General features: G+C 27.2%; 1 protein-coding gene across 1 annotated transcript; it reads left to right on the top strand.

The window, feature by feature from the left end:
• Nucleotides 1-1,287: 1,287 nt before the first annotated feature.
• LOC129958834 (divergent protein kinase domain 2A-like) lies at nt 1,288-19,352 on the top strand. The gene is made up of 3 exons (XM_056071547.1): nt 1,288-2,006; nt 15,506-15,806; nt 17,231-19,352. The coding sequence occupies exons 1-3, from the start codon at nt 1,413-1,415 to the stop codon at nt 17,533-17,535; spliced, it is 1,200 nt and encodes a 399-aa protein (XP_055927522.1). The 5' UTR covers nt 1,288-1,412; the 3' UTR covers nt 17,536-19,352.
• Nucleotides 19,353-20,637: the final 1,285 nt, after the last annotated feature.

Here is a 20,637-nt window from a genome sequence, read left to right as displayed (position 1 = left end):
GAAATTATAAAGAATTTTTTTTTTTCCTTTTTTCAGCATCAAATTGATTTTATTGATTTAAATAACTGGAAGGGAATGCCATATGTCTTCATACATAGTGTATCTCATTAAATATTTTTTAAATTAATTTTAAAGATGAAAATCAACATGCAGCCTCCTTAAAGCAACACGAATTGCTAAGATTGCATAAAGCAGTTTCATCAAAATAAATCTTGCATGAAGATAATATCGAACAACATTCAATTTTTTAATGATAAATTTATTGTATTATTCGTTAATGATTAATTTATTCGTTAATGATTAAGTTATTGAGCATATAAACCTGCGTGTGCAATGCTGTATATGTAAATATTGTTATTGATATTCTTTTTGAAGAAATTAATTTTGCTCAATTTATTCTTGCTTTGATTTTGATCAGATATTTTTATCGAAATTTTTAATCGTGACTCCGAATAGTTTCGAAGGAAGTAATATTTGAATCTAGGATATCATTTCAAATCTTTCAACCTCACAAGTAAAAAATATGAAGAAAAGTCATTAAAAATATACACATTTAACTATAATGAAATGTTATTCGCTTATTTTTTATTTATTTTGTTTATTACTAATTAATCCTTCATTTTTTGTTTTCTGTAAAATTTCAAACTCACAAAAAAATTCTTCTGCTCGAAAAGACATTGTGGGGGGAAATCCCAGTGGAACTCGGAGATGGCGCTGAGAAGCATTGCCTCTCTTTTGTAAAATGTGAAGATAATCTCTCTTTATATTTCTTCGCACCACAATAGGAAAGGGACTCTAAGGTCCTTCACTTTATAAAAAGTGTCTCCTAGACATTTTATTATAGTTGTATTAAAGGGAATGCTTTTGGAGAAAATCATGTTTGATTGTTGAAATGTATTTAAATAAATAATCTGGAAAAATTAAGTGCAGCAATGCTGCCTATTCATACTGAAAAAGACGATGATAACGAATGTCACAGAATGTGCAAAAATACATGATATTGCATAACAAAACTTTTAGATGCAAATGAATTATAATCTTCAAAAGATATACGTATATGGAAAAAAAAATAACGACAATGAAAGATGTCGGTCATAGGGAACACTTTAATCGTAAATGCTATCTTGGGTTTTGAGAAATGAAGAGTCAACCACTCACCAAGCTTCCTGAACCTTCATCATGTGATATTTGATAATCTGGAACCCAATTCATTGTACTCTCGAACTAATAAATAAATATATATATACATTAAACTGTGTTCCTGTCGCTGTGATCGAGAGTTACCGTTACTTCAGTTTTGTTTCAATTCGTAAACATGAATAATGTAACATATCTGAGTTCATGTGCGTGGCGGGGAATGTATGAAATGTTTTAGATTTCATTATGTAACTGATCCTTGTATCAAATTTTAAATGATGCGAAGAAGGAAAGTTATTTTGTTAACAATCGTTGTAATATTAATCATAATAGGTTTTAAAATGTTGTTTTATTTTCATGTAGATCCTTCTAGTGAAGAGTTTACTAATGTAGATTTGTGTCCTGCTTGCTATGGTAGAGATTTGTGCCCACAATTTTTTCATGGAGACATTTCTTTACTTGGAATAAGTAAATTGAGATATCTTAAAAGTAGTAAGAATGTATTCCTTGGTAAATTATCAAATAATCGTGTGGTTCTGAAAAAACTTGCTCATGATTCAGAAATAGCAAATATGGACAAATTATTGTGTGATAAAGCAAATCTCAGTCCATGCGACGTAAAGGATGCTGTTAAAATATTAATACATAAACATCTTGAAATTCCAGATAGTTTTCATTTTAAGAATTTAATAAAAACCCTTGATAGTTCAACTGATATTACCCGTTGCCCATCAGAAAGGCTTATAACTTATTTACAAGATCAGTTAAATATGAAGAGAAAGCTCATAGATTTTGAGGACGTGGGATCTCATGGACTTGGTGAGCTTATGTATGGTTTGCTTTTAAATCCTGAAGGAATTATATTGCAGGCAAGTTTTATTTGTTTTAGTTTTACTGATTAAATATTTAAGATTCTTCATAACTCTCTGCTAAACTTATTCCCAATATTTTATAATCAATGAAATCTGTAATTAATAGGCTGGATGTCTAAATTTAGTATCTACTGCCCCTATTAATGCAAAATGCCCAACAACATTTTTACTATATCTTCATGATATTGCCCAGCATTCGGAATATAGAACAACATGATAGAAATATCAAATTGGTGGTGTGGGGAATATATATGGGCAGTTTCAAATTGAAATTTAATTACTGATGGAAAATGTTATGTGTTAAATGATATCTAAACTAGGCATTTTTGAAATAAAAATTTAGTTCCTTTTGATTGATTAAAATGGAAATAAAAATATACATATAGTATTACAAAAAAAAAAAAAAAAAAAAAAAGAATAAAATTTTGGAATGATGAATTTTATTTTCTGAAATCTTAATTTTAGTTTGTTAACAATATTTTATGTAGCTGGAATTCATTGATTCATATATTAAGAAAATTTTGCAATTATCTTAACAAAAATATGCTTTTTAGTTTCACAGTGAATTCTGACTATGCTATTTTGTTTGTAGTTTTGTCCATTTGATTTGTAACCATGCTTTCCCCTTCCCCCACTTTTTATAAAGCATATATAGTGATTCAAACTAACATTGTCAAAATGAATGAGAAAGTCTGGTTCATAGAAACAATAAAATATTACTCATGACCATGAATGGCTTATAGTTATTTTTAAAACTGTATATAATATCAAGATCATAATCAGATCGATAGAATTTTATTTATACTTTTTTCCATGCAAATTACATATATAAAACAATTTTACTTGACAGATTCCAAGTTTTAGCCAGAAACACTGACATCATTTAACATCCATGCTATATTGAATAATTTGTCTTCTGTGCATTTCTGTATGTACTTTGGATACATCCTCTTATGGTTACTGTTCCTACTAAATTGCTAAACATAAGTTCATGAAGTTTCAGTTTGACTAAAGCAAATTTGCTTTACTTATCTCATATTCTCATAACAGTGGTCTCTTGTGCCTTTAAGTAGGAAATTCCTGTGTGATTTTTCTTGTTTCCTTACACCTGATTTGCCCTTTCACTTTATGAACATTATTTTATATCACTTTATTTAAGTATTATTATGCATTGAAAGAACATTGATTCGTCATGGAAAATACTTGAATTTAAACCATTGTCTCAACCTTTAATCTGTTTTGCATTGTTCAGTTTTGTTCCAGATTCAAATTATGATTCCTAAAGTCATAAATAAATATACCATATTTCAAATTTACTGGTTGTTTGAATTTGTTACGATTCTGGCAATAGCCTTTTGAGTAAGAACCATTAAGTTCAAGCATTTTGTTAAGTCATACACACATGTTAATGATTTTTTTTTTATTTTAATGATTATTATAATGGTACTACAACACTTCTGCAGTCTTACTTTAATTTTTCCCTCTCAAATTAAGAAATGGAAAAATTTAATTAAAAATTTATTTATTTCACTAGCATTTTTTTCTTCTTGAAATTATTTAATAATTTCTGCTTTTCTGAAATATTTTCTTCTTTTCTGTAATAATAGTGTTTTACATTTTGGAAAATTGAAACTGTTCTGCCCTCTTTCAGGTGTAGATTAAAATTTTATAAATCTCAGATTATCCTTTTTTCTGAGTAAATGAATACTTATCCAACAGTTTTGGGTTTTGAACATAATGAATTCTTTTTTCAATAATTGTGTAAAAATAATTATAAAGAATATTTCTAGTAAGTTCATTTCAGTATTTTTACTAACTTGTGTTTAAACCTTGTATATTTTTCTATATTCTGTTTTGAGTTCTTTACTAAAACCTCATTTTGTAAGTATGCTTAAGAAATTTTTAAATTTTGTAGTTTGCGATTGTTTCTTAATTGATTCGATTGCAGGCTTAATTTTTGTCAATTATATGTGTGTGAAATGTTATTTTTATGAACACAGTAAATGGAGAATGAAAAGTTATACTTTCATTTTGTAAGCAGTAAATATTTTATGAACTTTATTCTTTAAGTAGCATCGCTGTATTTATAGAAAGAGATGCATGTGTTATTTCTTCCATAGCTACTTTAAAAGTGCATGCAGAATTTAAAATTATATGTGTTTTATATACATACATTTTGTAGCTCTCCTAAATTGCATGCTAGCACATTATATACTTCTCATACTATAATATGTTGATGGAATATTGCTTTTTCTAATTCTTTTTTTATTTTCTTTCTAAACTCATTTTGAATTTTTACAGATGGATGTTATTAAGCTGTATTTTAGTATTTGGATTTCGAGTTGCAAGTTACTCAAGCGAATTTAGTTGATATATACTACTTCTAGCCTTTGGGTCATATAGAGAGCCATAGTTTACCTTCTTTTTTCAGGAACTGGTACGTTTCCTAGTTTATTCCTACGGTCCACTGAAAGATTATTTTGTAGCATAGAATTTTTTAAAGCAATTAATTATTTCTCTTTCACTATATTTATATTCCTGTTTTAATTCAATAATTTCATTCAAGTTTTGTAATGAAATTTTAACCCCTTATCTAATATTCAAAGAATACTAAATTTAAAAATGCATGTTTATTTATAAATCAATCACATAATTTAAAAATATATATAATAGTATAGAATGCTTAATTAATATATGCACATAGATAAATAACATGCTAACTGTTGCTATATATAAAAATGATTTTATAATCTTTTTCCTCTTAATTTTCTGAGATATTCAGCCAACATTTTAAAAACAAGTATAGATGTAAAACATGTGCTAAACTAAATTCTTTAACATACAAAATTTTTATTGCCAATTTTTATGATAATAGGTTTTTTTTTTTTTTTTTTTTTTTTTGTTAGTTTATAGTAGTAGAAAATTATTTACATGTAATTATTTTAAATTGCTTCTTTCCATTTAAAGACGTAGTTTTTTAGTTTAAGTACTTTAGGTTTAAAACATGACAAATAATTGAAATGGTTGAAATATAAAGTCCGATATATAATAATTGCTTCTAAAAGGAAAATCTTGGGAGATTGATCAGAACAGACAAATGTTTCTTTAATGTCATAGGAATATATTTATGCATAAAATTTATTGCATTTAGTTTTATATTTTTTCTAAATTGTTTTTTTTATATGTTATAATGAATTTTTTTAGTTTCTAGTCTGTTTCAGAAATGTAGATAAAATCTGAATGTGTATAACATTTCCAGCACTTTCTGACATTATAGTAATTCTGCTTGATATTTGCTCCAAAACAATTCTGCTAAATAAGATTAAATGGATAAGAATAGGAATATATTCTGTATCAGATAAAATATCAGAATAAAATATTCTATATCAGAATAAAATAACAATAGTGTAGATTATATGTATTTTAAAAACATAGATAATCTACAAAATCTTTTTATCTCATACTAGACTATAGATCTCCTTCATATAAAATATTTGAAATATAGTCTACTACCTTAATTGTACTTAAATTATTTTGTATTATTATATTATTTACTATTTTCTTTAATCTACTTTACTGCCTGACAAATTTATATATAAATCAATATCTGCTTTCTTAAAATTATGTTTAGAAGACTTTTCTAAAGATGAAATGAAATAAATAAAAATTAACTTTCACAGTCCAAGAAAAGATTTTTGAAAACTCTATTTTATATAAGGCAGCTTGATTAAAAAAAAAAGTGGCCAGAGTCATCTTAAATTTGATTGCCAAAAATTTAAATGCCTATGATGTTTCAAAAATACCAAATTTTTTAAAATAATTGAAAGGAGTTTAAAACTTCTGTGATAGTTGGCTTACAGTTTTGTAAATCTGTGCTTTTTAAAAATATATTGTTGTAAACTAGATTCTATTATCCATATTCATATACAAGATTTTTTTAATAGTTACACCATAATTGTGATAAATAATCATATATTGGCTCTGCATGAATAATTTTGAACTTATATACTTGTTTATGTAACATTACATAATTGATGCTATCTAGTTATAAGCCCTAATCATGTTTTTACTTTTAGCATATTTAAGATTATATCTAAGCAAATTTTTTGGCTCAAAATTTAGATTAATATAATAACATTTTACGTAAACATTTTACGTACCCTTAAGTCATTGGTAACCCAATTAACCCACATGAATATAATGTCCCTGAAAATGGTATGACAGATAATAAATCTTTATATTAAATTGCATCAATCTACAGTTTCATAAGAGAATATTCTGGAAGAATGAATTTTTACAACATTGTATATAACAAAACATAAATTTGAATGGGAAAGACAATTTGATTAGAAAATGTATTTACTATAATGAAAATGATGGTGTATTATTTTTTAATTACTATTGGACATTGTATAAAACTAGATGATTACACATAGTATTGTTTCATTTTTTTTTTTTTTAAGGAAGATGATTAGGGAGTTCTTTCAGTGGACTGCAAGATCAGTAATTATAAGGGAATTTTCTGATTTATAATTGAATTCAACTAATGAATTTTGTGGCATTGATAAACAAAAATTTTAAATTAAAGTCTTATGAAATTTTAGGAGTCTACTTAGTTTCTGTTATGAATTATTAAGAAGAAAAGGCTATTTTATAAGAAGTTGTCAAATCCATCCATATCCTCATTTAAATATAAATAAATAATATCAATTTTTATTAAATATAAATAATAATACTAAACCTTTGTCTAACTAATGAATCAATAATTAAATCAAACAATATTTGTGCTTCATATTTTATAATGGAATATTAATGGACTTGGAATGAATTTGAAAGAAAAATAAGTAGTTCTGAATTAGAGTTTTCTACTTTTCATGTTTTTTAGATCTTGTATTGCTATTTAAAATTTAACTTATTATATCGAGATTGTATACAGGATATGCCTGAATTCATGGTGCAAATTTTGTAGTATGGTAAAGCCCATTGTATTTTTTTTTTTTTTTTTTGTGAAAGAATATATGAGTCCATGTTGCACATTTAGACAGAAGGACAAGAAATGCATATAAAAAGAAGCAGTTTTTTTATGGCATTGTTGACTAGTGCTTCTTTACAGTAAGGCTTATAATAATTACTTTAAATGATATCCACCAATAGTAACATGTGCTTAGAAGCATCAATGGAGGGACTGGTTTACATTTTTGGGTTCACTCTATTGATGACCCATCCCTGAAATATTCTTTGTGATATACATTAAGTCATTGGTATCATTGAAAATATATTCAAACCACTCCAATAATGTTGATGAAAACTATTATTGTTAGTGGACATGGTTTTGGGCTATTATTGTAAATATTGTTTTAAAGAAGCTCTTCTTTATGTGCTATGTATAAACTATGTTTCCTTTCATATTTATTTCTTGTGTTTGTACATCAACACATCAATAGTGCTCATACATCCCTGAACAAAAATTTTGTTGTCCTTTGCCATTCCTTAAAGTTTTCTTGTAAATTTTGAACACCTATTATATGGCGATATAAAGTACTCTAGAAATACAAGGAGATATTAATAACAAGTAATGAATAGTTTTCATATGCGTAAAATTGTCTTTTTTTAATTGAAAATTATTTTTATGAAATATTTTTACATATTCTTACAGATTTTTAATGCAATGAAATTTCAAATATCCCAATTAAATTGTTAATGTCAAAAGATCTTTTATTAGATTGTGAGATTAGATTTCATTTAATGAGGTCTGTAAGAAGATTTTTATTTGATTCATTTCAAAATCCAATAAATTTTAATGCAAACTTTGTAATTTTTTTATTAATTACATTTCATATTAATTATTCCTTACATTTTAATTCTTTTTATGTAATAAACTACACTCCAGTTTTGTTTTCTATAATTAATTAAAGCTTTCTTAAAATTAGCTTATTAATAAACCATAAAAAATATATTTAGAATTTAAAATATCAAAGTTTTTTAGTTATTTATGAATTTATTAAATTGATCACTTTTTCACTTACCAGTTATTTTTACATCTTGCCAAATCTTTTTTTTTTTTTTTTTTTTCCCTTGTTTAAAGTCAGTTATTAGAATTACCATTAAGATAGTTAATGTCAAAGGTAATTTAAATGTCATTAAGTAATTTAAAATTTAATATCTGGAGACTTTAAAGAATGGTTTAATATATTTGTGGAATACATGTTTAATTTATGTTGCTTAACATTTTTTTTCCCTTTAAAACTTATTGTTTTATTGTGAAAAAATTCCTTCTCCTGCCCTTGTAGATATATATCTATGAAATTTGTGTCTTTGTTGTGATCTGTGTTTTTCTGTGTTCTGCGCTTTCTGTGAATATTCTATATGCATCTCTTTCTTTAATACAAATATTTTGCTTTAGTGGCTAATGATAAAAAAAGCATTAAATAATTGAAAATGAAGTAAAACATGATATAAATAAGATTTCTCGATGTATAAAGGCATAACTTCTTTACATTAATAAGATCCTTGTTTTTCTAGTTCATTTATATATTTTTAAATTTTTGTTTCACATAATTTATTGATTTCCATAAAGAATATATGTGATTCATTCTCCTCCATAATATTCAACAAAATGTATTTCTTCAATTTCTATTGTCATTCATTATGTCATTATGATAGTTATTTTAAATTCACATAACATAACTGCTCTATTTTGTACTGATAAATGAAAGATTCTGAATGTGTGAATATGTGTTAGTTTTCTTTGTATATATTTTTGTTGGAAATATGTTTAGCAAGAGTCAATTATTTTTTTGTTTATCTCGCTTTCTTGGAACTGCACTGCATTTAATATTTCATCTTTCAGTGGGTATTCAGAGACAACAAAAACTGTTTTTATTGTAATGGCATCATTTCTAGAAATTATAACTTTTTCATTTCTCTTTTTCAGATTTTATGCAACATATGCTAATAAACAATTATATTATGGTCATTCTCAGATTAGAGAAACATGTAATATGTCCTGAGATTTCCATATTATTTAGATATAAATCTATAGACTGACTTTTAATTTAGTAATTCTTGTTAAAATGGGGAAAGACTGGAATTCTTTTGCAGCAATGGTCTACTATCTTTTTTTCCCATGTGTCATGTCTACAGCACCATTGTCTAATAATTTTTTTTCATTCATGCACAGTTTCTGTTATAATATGAATATGTGCCAATCTAGATGAACTGTTATGTTAAAACTCTCTCATCTAATCGTTTCAGATTAATTCAGGAAAATTGTGGTAGAAGATTTCATGAACTTTGGCAGAGTGCTTGCAAAATAAAAATAAAAAAAATATATTATTTGTAGTACACTTTAGATATAATGTACAGTAACATTAAAAGTTTTATTTCCTTGCTTGAGGTTTCCTCTATCCATAATGTTCATGAATTCTCAAATCAAAACTAATAGCTAAAATCGGCTTGAAGCAATAGTAAAAATCATTTCTAGATACAAAATAAAAATAATGCCGAGAGAAAATATTAGCAAAAGCCTTCAGCTAAAATGAGAATATTAGGAATCGGCATAAATATTTAATAATAACCAACGGGCGTAACCAACAAAACTTCTACGCACTCACTAATGAAAGTTTATCCCCTACCTTCCTGAAAAAATCGTGGACATTGGATTAGACAGAGAACTCTTTTTTATAGCACTGGCGTATAATAGTTACGAAATATCAACCTTTGGTGTGAATGTAGCCTTTTTACTGAATCAATCGTGTGATCCTTGGCGAATTATTTTTGGGCGATTAATGCTTGGTATGCGATTAATAGTATCTGAAAATCGAATTTATGCATTAGATGCCTTTTTCTCAACGAATTGAAACCAAAGTTTGATATAGAACTACAATTGTAGTCACAAAAATCACATACCACTTTTGATATATTTAAGTTATTGCATTTTTGAATTAGCGCTTTTACATACTTCTGAAACTACGGTCAGCCCCTTGCTGGATTTAGCTCAGAATCTGATAGCTGTTCAAACCATAGATAATAAATCTGTGTACCGAATTTTATCCATCTTGCTCTTTTCGTTTTGTGGTTATCGTGTTAAATTATATTCGAACGGCTGGACAGACGGACTTCCTCTAAATGGATTTTGCTCAAAATTTGTTAGAAATCAACGAATGTTATTAAAGACCGTATACCAAATTTCATCTGAGTAGTTCAAAGCGTTTTTTTTTAGTTATGTGTGTCATGAACAGACAGACATAATGTGAAAATGTGTTTCTCGAACTCGGGAAAGTCTGGAACGTGGTGAATTCGTCAAATTCTGGAGTTCGAATTTTTTTTACTATTGCAATACTTTGTCTATACTTCGTATATTAGAAAGTGAAAATTACCGACCTCAGCTTATCAGGGCGGCCAGCCAACCGTGAAACCGAAATGGAATTTCGGAAAATGTGGAAACGTCAGGGGATTTTATTCTGAAACGACGGTTTTTATTTTTATTTTGTGAATTCTTATTACATTCGACAATTCACTGGTCTTTTTTTTTTTTTTTTTTTCATCTGTGCAGGATGTTTATAAATGAGTAGCCCAAATTTTCAAGGCTATTAAAAGGACAAAGTGCAATTTTTTTTTCGTCGGAAATTATAAATAACAGTTGAAACTTTAAATTCAGCAGAGTAATGAGAGTTCATTGTAAGTCCCTCCAAAAATACGAACGATATCAAGGCGATACGATAGCTCATCCCATACTTTCTCAGCATTTCTGATGTTCTAAAGATCCTTTGAAAGCTTCAGATTCATATCGTTCGTCAACGTAAAAACCCCATTCTGATGGCCCGCTGTCTTTATGGATATAGTCTTAAATCTGCCACCTGAACCATTGTAGGACTACTCTCGCTTGTGGACGTCGATCGGGAGCTTACTGCAGATTGTCGGTAAAAAAAAAAAAAAAAAAAAAAAAAAAAAAGACATCAAAGAAAAAAAAAAAAAAAAAAAAGAAAGAAAAAGTATCACCATATATTTGCATCTTTTCAAAGCTTCTTACGAGGCATGCAGAAAAAATTATGGGATGTGGTATCGCATTGCTTCGATACCCTATGTATATATGGAGGGACTCATATTGAATACTTGTAACTGTTCAATTTAAATTTTCAGTTTTAATCGACCTGTTTTATTCAAAGGGGGAGAAAATCAACCGTTTTATTTTTCACACTTTGAATGCTACATCGATCGTACTATGTGTTACGAAAACGAAATTATAGAATTTTATGCTATTAAATTTCAACATTATTCTGATCTAGATGTGAAATATTGGCCCCATTATATATAATAAAGAATAATTTACTGCAAATAAGTATTGTGCGTGAATTAATTTATTTTTCCACTTCTCAGATATTTTTTTTAATTGGAAGTATCACATTCTTGCTAATATTTCCCTGTGTTAGGAAACGTAATACAGAATCTTCAAACTTTCGGGCAGACATTATTACTTATATTTTCTTCCAACATATTTTTTATTCTCAAAACTCTCTCTCTTTATTTCAAACGTAATAAATTATAATGTCTATATAATTTTTTTTCTGTATTATATCCAAATGAGTAAAGCATTCTGCAAATGTGCAATAGTTTTTTTAATAAAGATGGTGGGCTAACAGTAATACAAGTTTGCTGTTACTAGATAACTTTTTTTTATTAAACTTTGATGTAATATACAGGGTGATTATAATTAAAGTTCCACTTTGTAATGGCCATAAAAGGAAAACTACTGGACCAAATGTTATCAAACTTGGTAATAATTTAAAAGCGGTCATGGAAATTTCTTTTCTGCAAAAAAAAAAAAAAAAAGTTCAAAACTCACCACCAGGTGTGAAATGACGCTGTATCAATATTGTTAAGCAAAATAAGACATGAAGACACCCCTTTAAAATGTGTTTAATCTTTTCTGAAACGTGTTATAAAGCATGTTCAATGTGTGTCGTCTCAAAAGAGCTGTTTATGGTGATAATTAAAAAATTTAGCGGAACGGAAGGATGCGATACACCGACTTGTGCGTAACATTCCTCCTGATATGCTAAGAGCTACTGTTGAGAATGCAGTAATTCGATTTAACTTGCTTTCAGCAAATGATGGACGCCTCAATGAACATGTAACACGTTTCAGAAACGATTAAATGCATTTTAAACCGATGTCTTCATGTCCCATTTTGCTTAACAATATTACATACAGTGCCATTTCTCCTCTGGTGGTGAGCTTTTATTATTTTTATTTATTTTGACGGGGGAAAAAATTCCGGGACCTCATTTAAACTATTATCAAGTTTGATAACATTTGGTCCAATAGTTTTTCTTTTATGACCATTTCAAAGTGGAACTTTAATTATAACCACCCTGTACTACTTCCAATTTAAATTGTGCATGCTATTACTTTCAATATTTTCTTTCAATCATTTTTCATTTTGTGTGTATGTGTTTTCTGTTAGTGGAATTATTCTTACGTTTTAATTTGGGTATTGGCAAACATTATTAATAGGCAAAATTACATTAGAAACATACAGATTTTTTTTATTCTTAAGCACTCTATTAGTATGCTTGTGACTTTGTGATGGGTCTTTTGTTCTTAACTTTGTGATAATTAGTTTCGAGATACAATTTTCTAGCTAAAAGCCTGTCTAGACTAGTATATATCTTCTACAGATGTATATATTGATTAGTATATTTACAATAAATGGGGAAACCTATTCAGTGAAAATAATATTTGGTTATTTTTTCTAAGCATTTATATTTTGTTTATTGAATATTAATTTTAGATAGAGGAAGTGGAAGTATTTGCCACACATTTACAATATACTGAGCAATAAATGAGAGGAAAAGAATGAAGCCAGATCATTTTGAAGATTTTAGATGAATTCCATTTTTTCTGCCATTCTGCTGATTGACTTTTGCTGCAATCCAACGTGACAAAAAATAAATATAAATAAAATGTGGTGTTAAAATCCCAAACTAATTTTTATTTGTGGTTCGGTTTACCCATACAACGATAAATCGATTTAAACCATTAAAAAGAAAGAAAAAGAACCTTTCTGAATTGCTTGATGCCAAAACAGAACCTGAGATTTGGGCATCCGACAGTAACAGAAACCAAAGGGGCGGGAATACTTTGAATTCCACCCAGCGTTACACATTCCATTGAGATTTTCTGTTATTGATATAGAAGAAACGATATTTGTATGAACACATAATGAACAGTTATTCTTGGTTTACTGGCGCCAGAAATAAACAAAGATTGTTATGCCTTAGTCATTGGGATGGTACAGTCATTGTATAACAATTTAACAGTAGTTAATTTAGACTATTTATTAAAGAGACAGTTATCTATATTTTTCTGCATATGAACTGGAATATCTGATGAAAATATATGCCAGCTCACTTTGCTAATTGCTTACTTTCCTTTAGAATCATTAAATTATTAAAAAAAAAAAAAATGTTTATGGTTGACATCAGGAAAGAACAAGATTGACCAATCAAAATTTCTAGTCACTATCTGAATGTAGATATACTTCTTATTCATATTCAGAAAGAAAGCATGTATGCTGGTGTCCTGTTGATAATGTTTCTAAATGTTAATATAAATTAATTTGTTACTATCAAAATCTGACTACTTGCAAGCATAATTTTTTTTTTTAATTATGGGTTGTATTCTTAAAGCTAATTCAGTAATCAGTTTGGCAGATCTTGTGATTTTAACATGAAATATGATTTTTCTATCAACAAATATTAAGGAGAAAAATCTTTCAGATTTGATTTAAAGAAATTATAGTCTATGGGACTATATAACAAAAAAAAAGGGGGGGGGGGTCTGCATTTTTTTAAACTGTTTCAAAATATTTCTTATTGTAATTAATAACTTTGATTTATATGCTTTTATCAGTTACAGGGGGCAGTTTCTCTATGATGAAGGAGAACATTTTTCTATTTCTGATTTAGTTTTTGTGGTCATTTTTCTTTTAAACTAATATTTTTATAAAGGTAATGAAAATTACATGAAGCTCAAAATTGTTTTAAGAATGTTTCGCTTCTTTTTTTAGTGTAATACGTTATATTATCTAATTAAAAGACAATATTTTTATTTTTATAAAAATGTATTTTCATTCCTAAAAACTGTATAACAATCAATTATACTGTATTATCTTGTAAGATTAAACGTATTTTTTTTTTTTCAAATTGATATACATTAAAGTTTCCCAGTTTTTAAAAACTAATTACTTTTTTTTCTTTTGCAAATTGATATGCATTAAAGTTTCCCAGTTTTTTAAAACTAATTACTTTTTTTTTTTTTTTAGTTTGTGAATAAATTGAATGAAAACTATAAAAATCATTTTATTCCATAATCATTTGATTTTTCTTTTGTTCTCTGTTTATTATTTTAAGAAGAAATAACGCCCTCCTTCTAAATAAAATTCAGGGATTTTATGAAACATTTAACAACTATTATTTTGATGCAGATTGCGTAACGCTTTTACAAATGAGTATAAAAATTAATTACATATTGCATGATAAGCATTAAACTATTTTCTTTTGTAAAATAGCCGTATAATCTAGAAAAAGTAGGGGGTTATTGTACATTTTTTAAAACATAAGAAGGGGGTTTAAATAGCCCTCTTGTAACTAAAGGTAAGTTTATTAATTAAAATATGGTACATTTTGTAATCTTTCTGAAATTATTCTGGCTGAATAGATATCATTCCTAAAATAGAATTTTTAAAATCGCATGACCAAAAAGTTCCTCTAATTTTGCAATTGTTATTTTTTATACTTTTAACAATTTACAAAATTGGTCATTTAATTATACAATGAACAGTAATTAAAGCAGCAAAAAGTTCGTTTAATTGTAGTATTAAGTTATATATATTTTTAAAATGTGCATAATTTACGTTTTGCATTTATATTTCATTTTAACCTTGATTCTCAAAATTTCTGTTGAATTCTTTTCTTAAACAATTCATTTTATGGAGGGATTTTAATCTCGGAAAGACCATTCCTTAATATGAAATATTCTTAGCTGATGATATTAGTCATTGTTAACAATTTTGTTGTTCCCCTTTAAAGCACCGTATTGTAAAAAAAAAAAGAAAGAAAATGTTTGAAATGCCTTAATAAATTTTTTAAGCCCAAATTTGTACTTTTTTTTGTGTGTGCACATCAGATTTTCTGTAAAATATCAACATCTGTAGTCATACATACAAAACTTAATTTTTAATCAATCTATTCAATGTTTAAAAGTTTTACTTCACTTTATATTGATGTGTACTTTATATTGATTTAGAAAAAAGTTTTAATGTAGAAAAATATTTTTGTTGATTGATACTTATTCTTTACTGTTTAATTCTGAAAAATCTTTCTATAGAGAAATTTACTTCTTTTTCCTTCCTTAATTTTTACAAAATTTTCCTCATTAAAATACGTACATAAGTAAATCTAATCTATAAAGTTTTTTAAAAAAATCTTCCATAGGCATTTTCTCAAGCTGAGGGATGGCCTTTTCCACAATATTTGGGCTCTTGTGGTCGTGTCATTGTTGAAGAATATGTGGGAAAGACTATCTCGTATTATGAGGATTCTCCATGGAAACAGAGGGTAGATATTGCTTACCAGCTTTTGTTGATTGCTCAGATGTTAACAGAAAATGATTCGGGGTTTTCTCTGTACATGACAGATGTGAATATGGATAACTTCGCTGTTAGATCTGATGGAACTGTTTTACTTGTTGATGTTGAAAGCGTTGTCATTGTGGATCGTTTCAATTTGAAAAAAGGTAAGAATATACGATATTTTCTGTTAGTATGAATTAGAATTTATGTAATCCCGTGTTTATTTATTTATTCTAGTTTTTGAATTCGTATCTATTAAATTTGCAGTTAAAATTTTATTTGATTAAAAAGCCTTTTTCTCTTTATTTCCCCAAATGGTCAGTATACAGTACGGGATAAATAGTATCCTATCCTTTTAAAAATAATGTAAAATTATTTAGAGGAAAAAATGCTTCTAAACCATTTAAGGACCTGAAAGGGGCATAATGGTAAGGCCTCAGCTTCAGAACCAGAGGATTACAGGTTTGGTACCTGATTTCTACCGAAGAATTGCGAGTAAGCGGATCTAGTAGATTTTAAATTCGTCGAGGCCAAATGCTCTCCTGCTGGTGTAGAAAGTTGGTGAGGGGTTGCCAGCTCAGGTATTCTCTTCGTCATCTGATCGCTATACTGAAGTATGAGGTCTATCCCAAAATAGGCTCATTATTACTTGAAAACAGGACGTTAATATAATTAAATTTAACTAAACTTAAAAGAGTTGAACTAAGAAACTGTTGAATCAAGGCATGAAAGGACTTTTAATTAAAAAAAACAACACTACGAATAAATTTAGGTGCAGAAATGATTACTTTAAACTGTTTTAGTTAAATTTAAAAAGTTCAGTATGCGTAATCGTTTCATTTGCTAATATAGAAAAAAAAAAATTAAAGGTTATTAGAACTTCAAAATATGTTAGTGCTATTTGAAATTCTAAACTAAAAGGTTATTTAATGAAGAATTTCAAAAGGACAAATTTGCAGTTGCGTGAATCTTTCTATTACAAAATTAACCATATTAGAATTATATCTTATACAGAGGCATAGTGACTGAAAGATATAGATGCTCCCATGTGCCATGGAGACAAAACATTAGCTAATTTATGCCATTTTTCAAAGGTAAATATGATAAATGAACTAATACTGTACCCGGGCAACATTTATAGTTCTATACAACTAATTACAGCGAGAAGTAATATCATGTTGTTCCCTGAGTGCTACTTAATCTCATTATGCCACTGATTTTATTACGCCACATTCACCCCTCTATTGACAGAGTTTGTGGAGATTATTACTCTTCGTGCGAAAGTAATAATTCACTTTAAACAAAATAAATCTGTTTATGGTTAAATATTTACTCTCTGTATATAGTATCAATTTTTTGTTATTTTATTTGAATACTTTAATCATAACTATGTGAACTTGTAGCATTTGTGTGTTTGATGTATGACAAAAAAGAGCAATATTCGATAATCTTTCTATTAGAATAGCTGTCTGATATTATTTATTAAATTTAATACTATTTATATATAAATTCTTGTTTAAATATTTTATTTTTCCAAAGCATATCTGCTAAAATATGACACTAACAGTATTTAATTTATTTTTTACAGATCAAAACTTTTTGAACAAACGGCATCATAGCAAAGGACAATTCTGCAAAGATTGTTTGAACTTTTCTTTTGACGATCTGTGTAATCATAGTCAGTCTGACCATAATTATTATGCTATTTGTAAAGGTTTACTTGTTCCGGAATCTTATTATTCTCCAAAGGGTTTCTTACACGAAATACCTGAAAACGTTAATACTCAAACAAATTTATCTGTTCTAGTTCAAGAATGTGCGAATCCATCTACATTGTTCAACCGTTTTCGCGTTGTGCCCAAAATCTTGCAGATTATGAAATCTTTACTTTAAAATATATTGTTTAGCATGGAGTTTTGAAAATATATGCGTATAGATAGACGTTTTGAAATGCGAATAAAATACTCTCATCTACAAATGAATCTTTATAATATTCTTGAGTAACTGACTATCCAAATTCTCTTAATTTTTTAATTCTTTGTTAAATGTTTAATTTTTTCCTTAAAATGTTATTTATATTGAGCGCTGTGAATAAAATCAGATATGAAATTAATATATCTTAAACTTAATGGTAGAAATACTACTTAAGGTTGTGCTTATAAGTGTCTTTCATCTGGGGACTGTTATGATAAAGCTTCTGACATTTCATTTCTGTACTTTTTCAAATGTCAAATGCTTTAACACCTGTGTTATATTACAATGTATAAAAATATTTTCCTACTGTTTGAATAGCTTTTAAGCTGTCAATAATATGTGATTTTAATGTTTTGAAAGCATATATTCTACGAACAGCAGTTAATACTCAATATTAACTTTTGTTAGTTTTTAGATTAAGTATTCTATAAAATAATGTTTTTAGGTATTCAAATTTCTAAATCTGTAAAATTTATTGTTGTTCCTTTAAATATGTGAATGAAAAAAGAAAAATTTACCATTAATTAACTATAGTAAGGCAAGCTTTCAAAAGTGAACTTTAGTACTGCCTTTATTTTGGTTTTAATAACATAGAATATTTTAATATTTCTCCCTATTAAATACATTTTATAGTCTGTCAAAAAAAAGTACATATTATATTAACATCTTCACTAGTTTGACTCCAAAGCCTATAGATTTTGGAATCAAACAAAATATGTCATGAAGCAGTGATGCTCAAGGAATATTGTATGTCATTTCAAAAGAGATTTTTCTCATTAATTACTTTGTATTTCTGTACATGACTACAGATACATTTTTAAGTATGAAGAATTTATTTGCCATTGTCAAATGATGAAATAAAATCAAAGAATATGATGCATCAACAGCACAACCTATTAACAGCTTCTTGTAGCTTTCAGGTTTCACAAAACTTTGCACTTATGGATAGTTTTCTGCTCTTCCTCAAACAATGCTCTTTATCATTGTAGGATCAGATAAGGTCACATTACTGGAATTCAAAAACTACTCATCAGTTTTATTTTGAAAGAATTCTTTGCAAAATTTTAGAGGAGTGTCCAGCAGAAACACCAAAGTGCCTTGGTAATCCATCTTTAAAAAGATTCAAATTATGCATGAGCTCATATTTAAATGATGTAGACATTATAACGTGCGTGTTTTTTGAAGATTAGTTTAGGTAATTCAAGTATAAACATTAAAGAGCTGAAAACGAACTAGTCATTGAGGCATGATATAAAACAAAGATATAGCCTCTTAACTATCACTGTATATATAAAAATCATTGCACTAAAATACGATTTTTAAAAAATGGTAGCGTTGTTTACAGGTAAAATATGTATCAATGAAGTGTTATTTATAGATATAGAACGTTACTTAACTGCGCTCTATAACTACACTTTTGTAGTTGAGTGGTCCTTATTTGGTTTTAGGGTCATTTGGGAACTCTGCTTGCTGTTGGCATTCCTTTTAAATCCTTGAATCGTACGCCTGGCTATTTATATTAGATTATATGTGATTAGTCTCATCAGAATACCAGTGTATGGAGTGCTATTTTCAGTTTAGGAATAAATAGTGAAATTTTGTTAATTTTTTTTAATAATTAAAATTATTTTCAGCAATAATTTTCACTATTGGTCTTATATTTAAACTGTTTCCATTGTTTCTTAACATTTAACTGTAGTAAAAAATGTAGCTATTTATTTTTTGTATAATATGATTTGTTGGCATTGTACCTTTGAATAAAATCTTATTTATACTTACTGTACATTGTATTCTGTTTAATTTTTCTGTTGCAGAAATAACTTAAACCTTGAAATAAATATTTATACATTTTCAAATTTAGAACATATACAAATCTTAAAGATGTGGAAGGAGGTAAAAATAATTATTTTTAATATGTATGAAAATTAACTAAATTTGAAAGTTAAAGAATAAAATTAAATCAGATATTGAATTTTACAGTTATTTTTTTTAAATGGTTGCCAAAATTGAAATACTTAAAGATTGGGTATGCAACTGTGAGGAGAAAAAATGCATTAAGTTTACTTACTGGATTAAAGCCTATGACATTTTTGTTAACAAGCGGGTACTTTTACTACCGTGGCATTCCCCCATCGTTCTAGGCAGCGGCGGCTCAGAGGATTACCGACGAGAGAACAGGGCAAATCCGACAGAAGAGCAGAACATTTTCTGTAATTTAACTTCAAAATAACAGATAATTAAGTTTACATTTAATTAAAGCCAATTAAGTATTAATTAACTTCGGAAAATTCTTCACCTTTATAATTTTATTTTGTATTTATATACTACTTTTAATTTTTCTCTCATTGTTAAAAATTTCTTAGGATATTTGTAAAAAAAAAAAAAAAAACTGCTCTCAGTTTATATTACCGAGAGTTAAAAGATTGTCAATATTTGAGTCTATTTTTTTTATGAGACTTGAGATTTAATTGAATTGAAATCTAATAATTCTAAAAAAAAAAAAAAAGTGGTTGTAGCATGTTCATGGAAATATTTAATCGGACTTTAACAACAAGGAATATGTTTTTTGCTACTTTGAATGTAACAATTTTTTTTAATTTTACGGATCTTTAATTCTTATAAATATTTCAGTTACAACAAAAATGAATTAATTGAACAGGGTTACAGTAATTTATAAATATCATATTGGATAATGATAACATACGCAAAATTATACTTAATAAAATAAATATAAAAATTCATTAAAAGTTTTCTTGATTAGTTAATTTTCTTGAAAGTAAACAATACTTCTACAATATATGTATATTATACGAAAAGAATTAATACATAATACATGCCTGATTGCATAGTTATAATACTTAAAGTATAATATGAAAAATTTATAATTACTAATTTATTTAATTAGTGCAGATTTGATAAGTTCTTTTATTGTATCTTAAAATCTACAATATCACATATATTTATTTTTTGTCGTCAGTTGCAGTCGATGATATTTCATTAGTCAAATAATTGTCTAATAAA

Source organism: Argiope bruennichi, chromosome X1 (genome assembly GCF_947563725.1).
Source record: "Argiope bruennichi chromosome X1, qqArgBrue1.1, whole genome shotgun sequence".
In the NCBI taxonomy this organism is placed as follows: Eukaryota; Metazoa; Arthropoda; class Arachnida; order Araneae; family Araneidae; genus Argiope; species Argiope bruennichi.
This window is presented reverse-complemented; position numbering and strand designations above follow the sequence as displayed.

Excerpts from the sequence above, each read along its gene's own strand:
- LOC129958834 (XM_056071547.1), top strand. The coding sequence starts at position 1,413 with ATGATGCGAAGAAGGAAAGTTATTTTGTTAACAATCGTTGTAATATTA. Across the intron at positions 2,007-15,505 it reads CTGAAGGAATTATATTGCAG|GCATTTTCTCAAGCTGAGGG; the intron begins GCAAGTTTTATT and ends AATCTTCCATAG. Across the intron at positions 15,807-17,230 it reads TCGTTTCAATTTGAAAAAAG|ATCAAAACTTTTTGAACAAA; the intron begins GTAAGAATATAC and ends TATTTTTTACAG.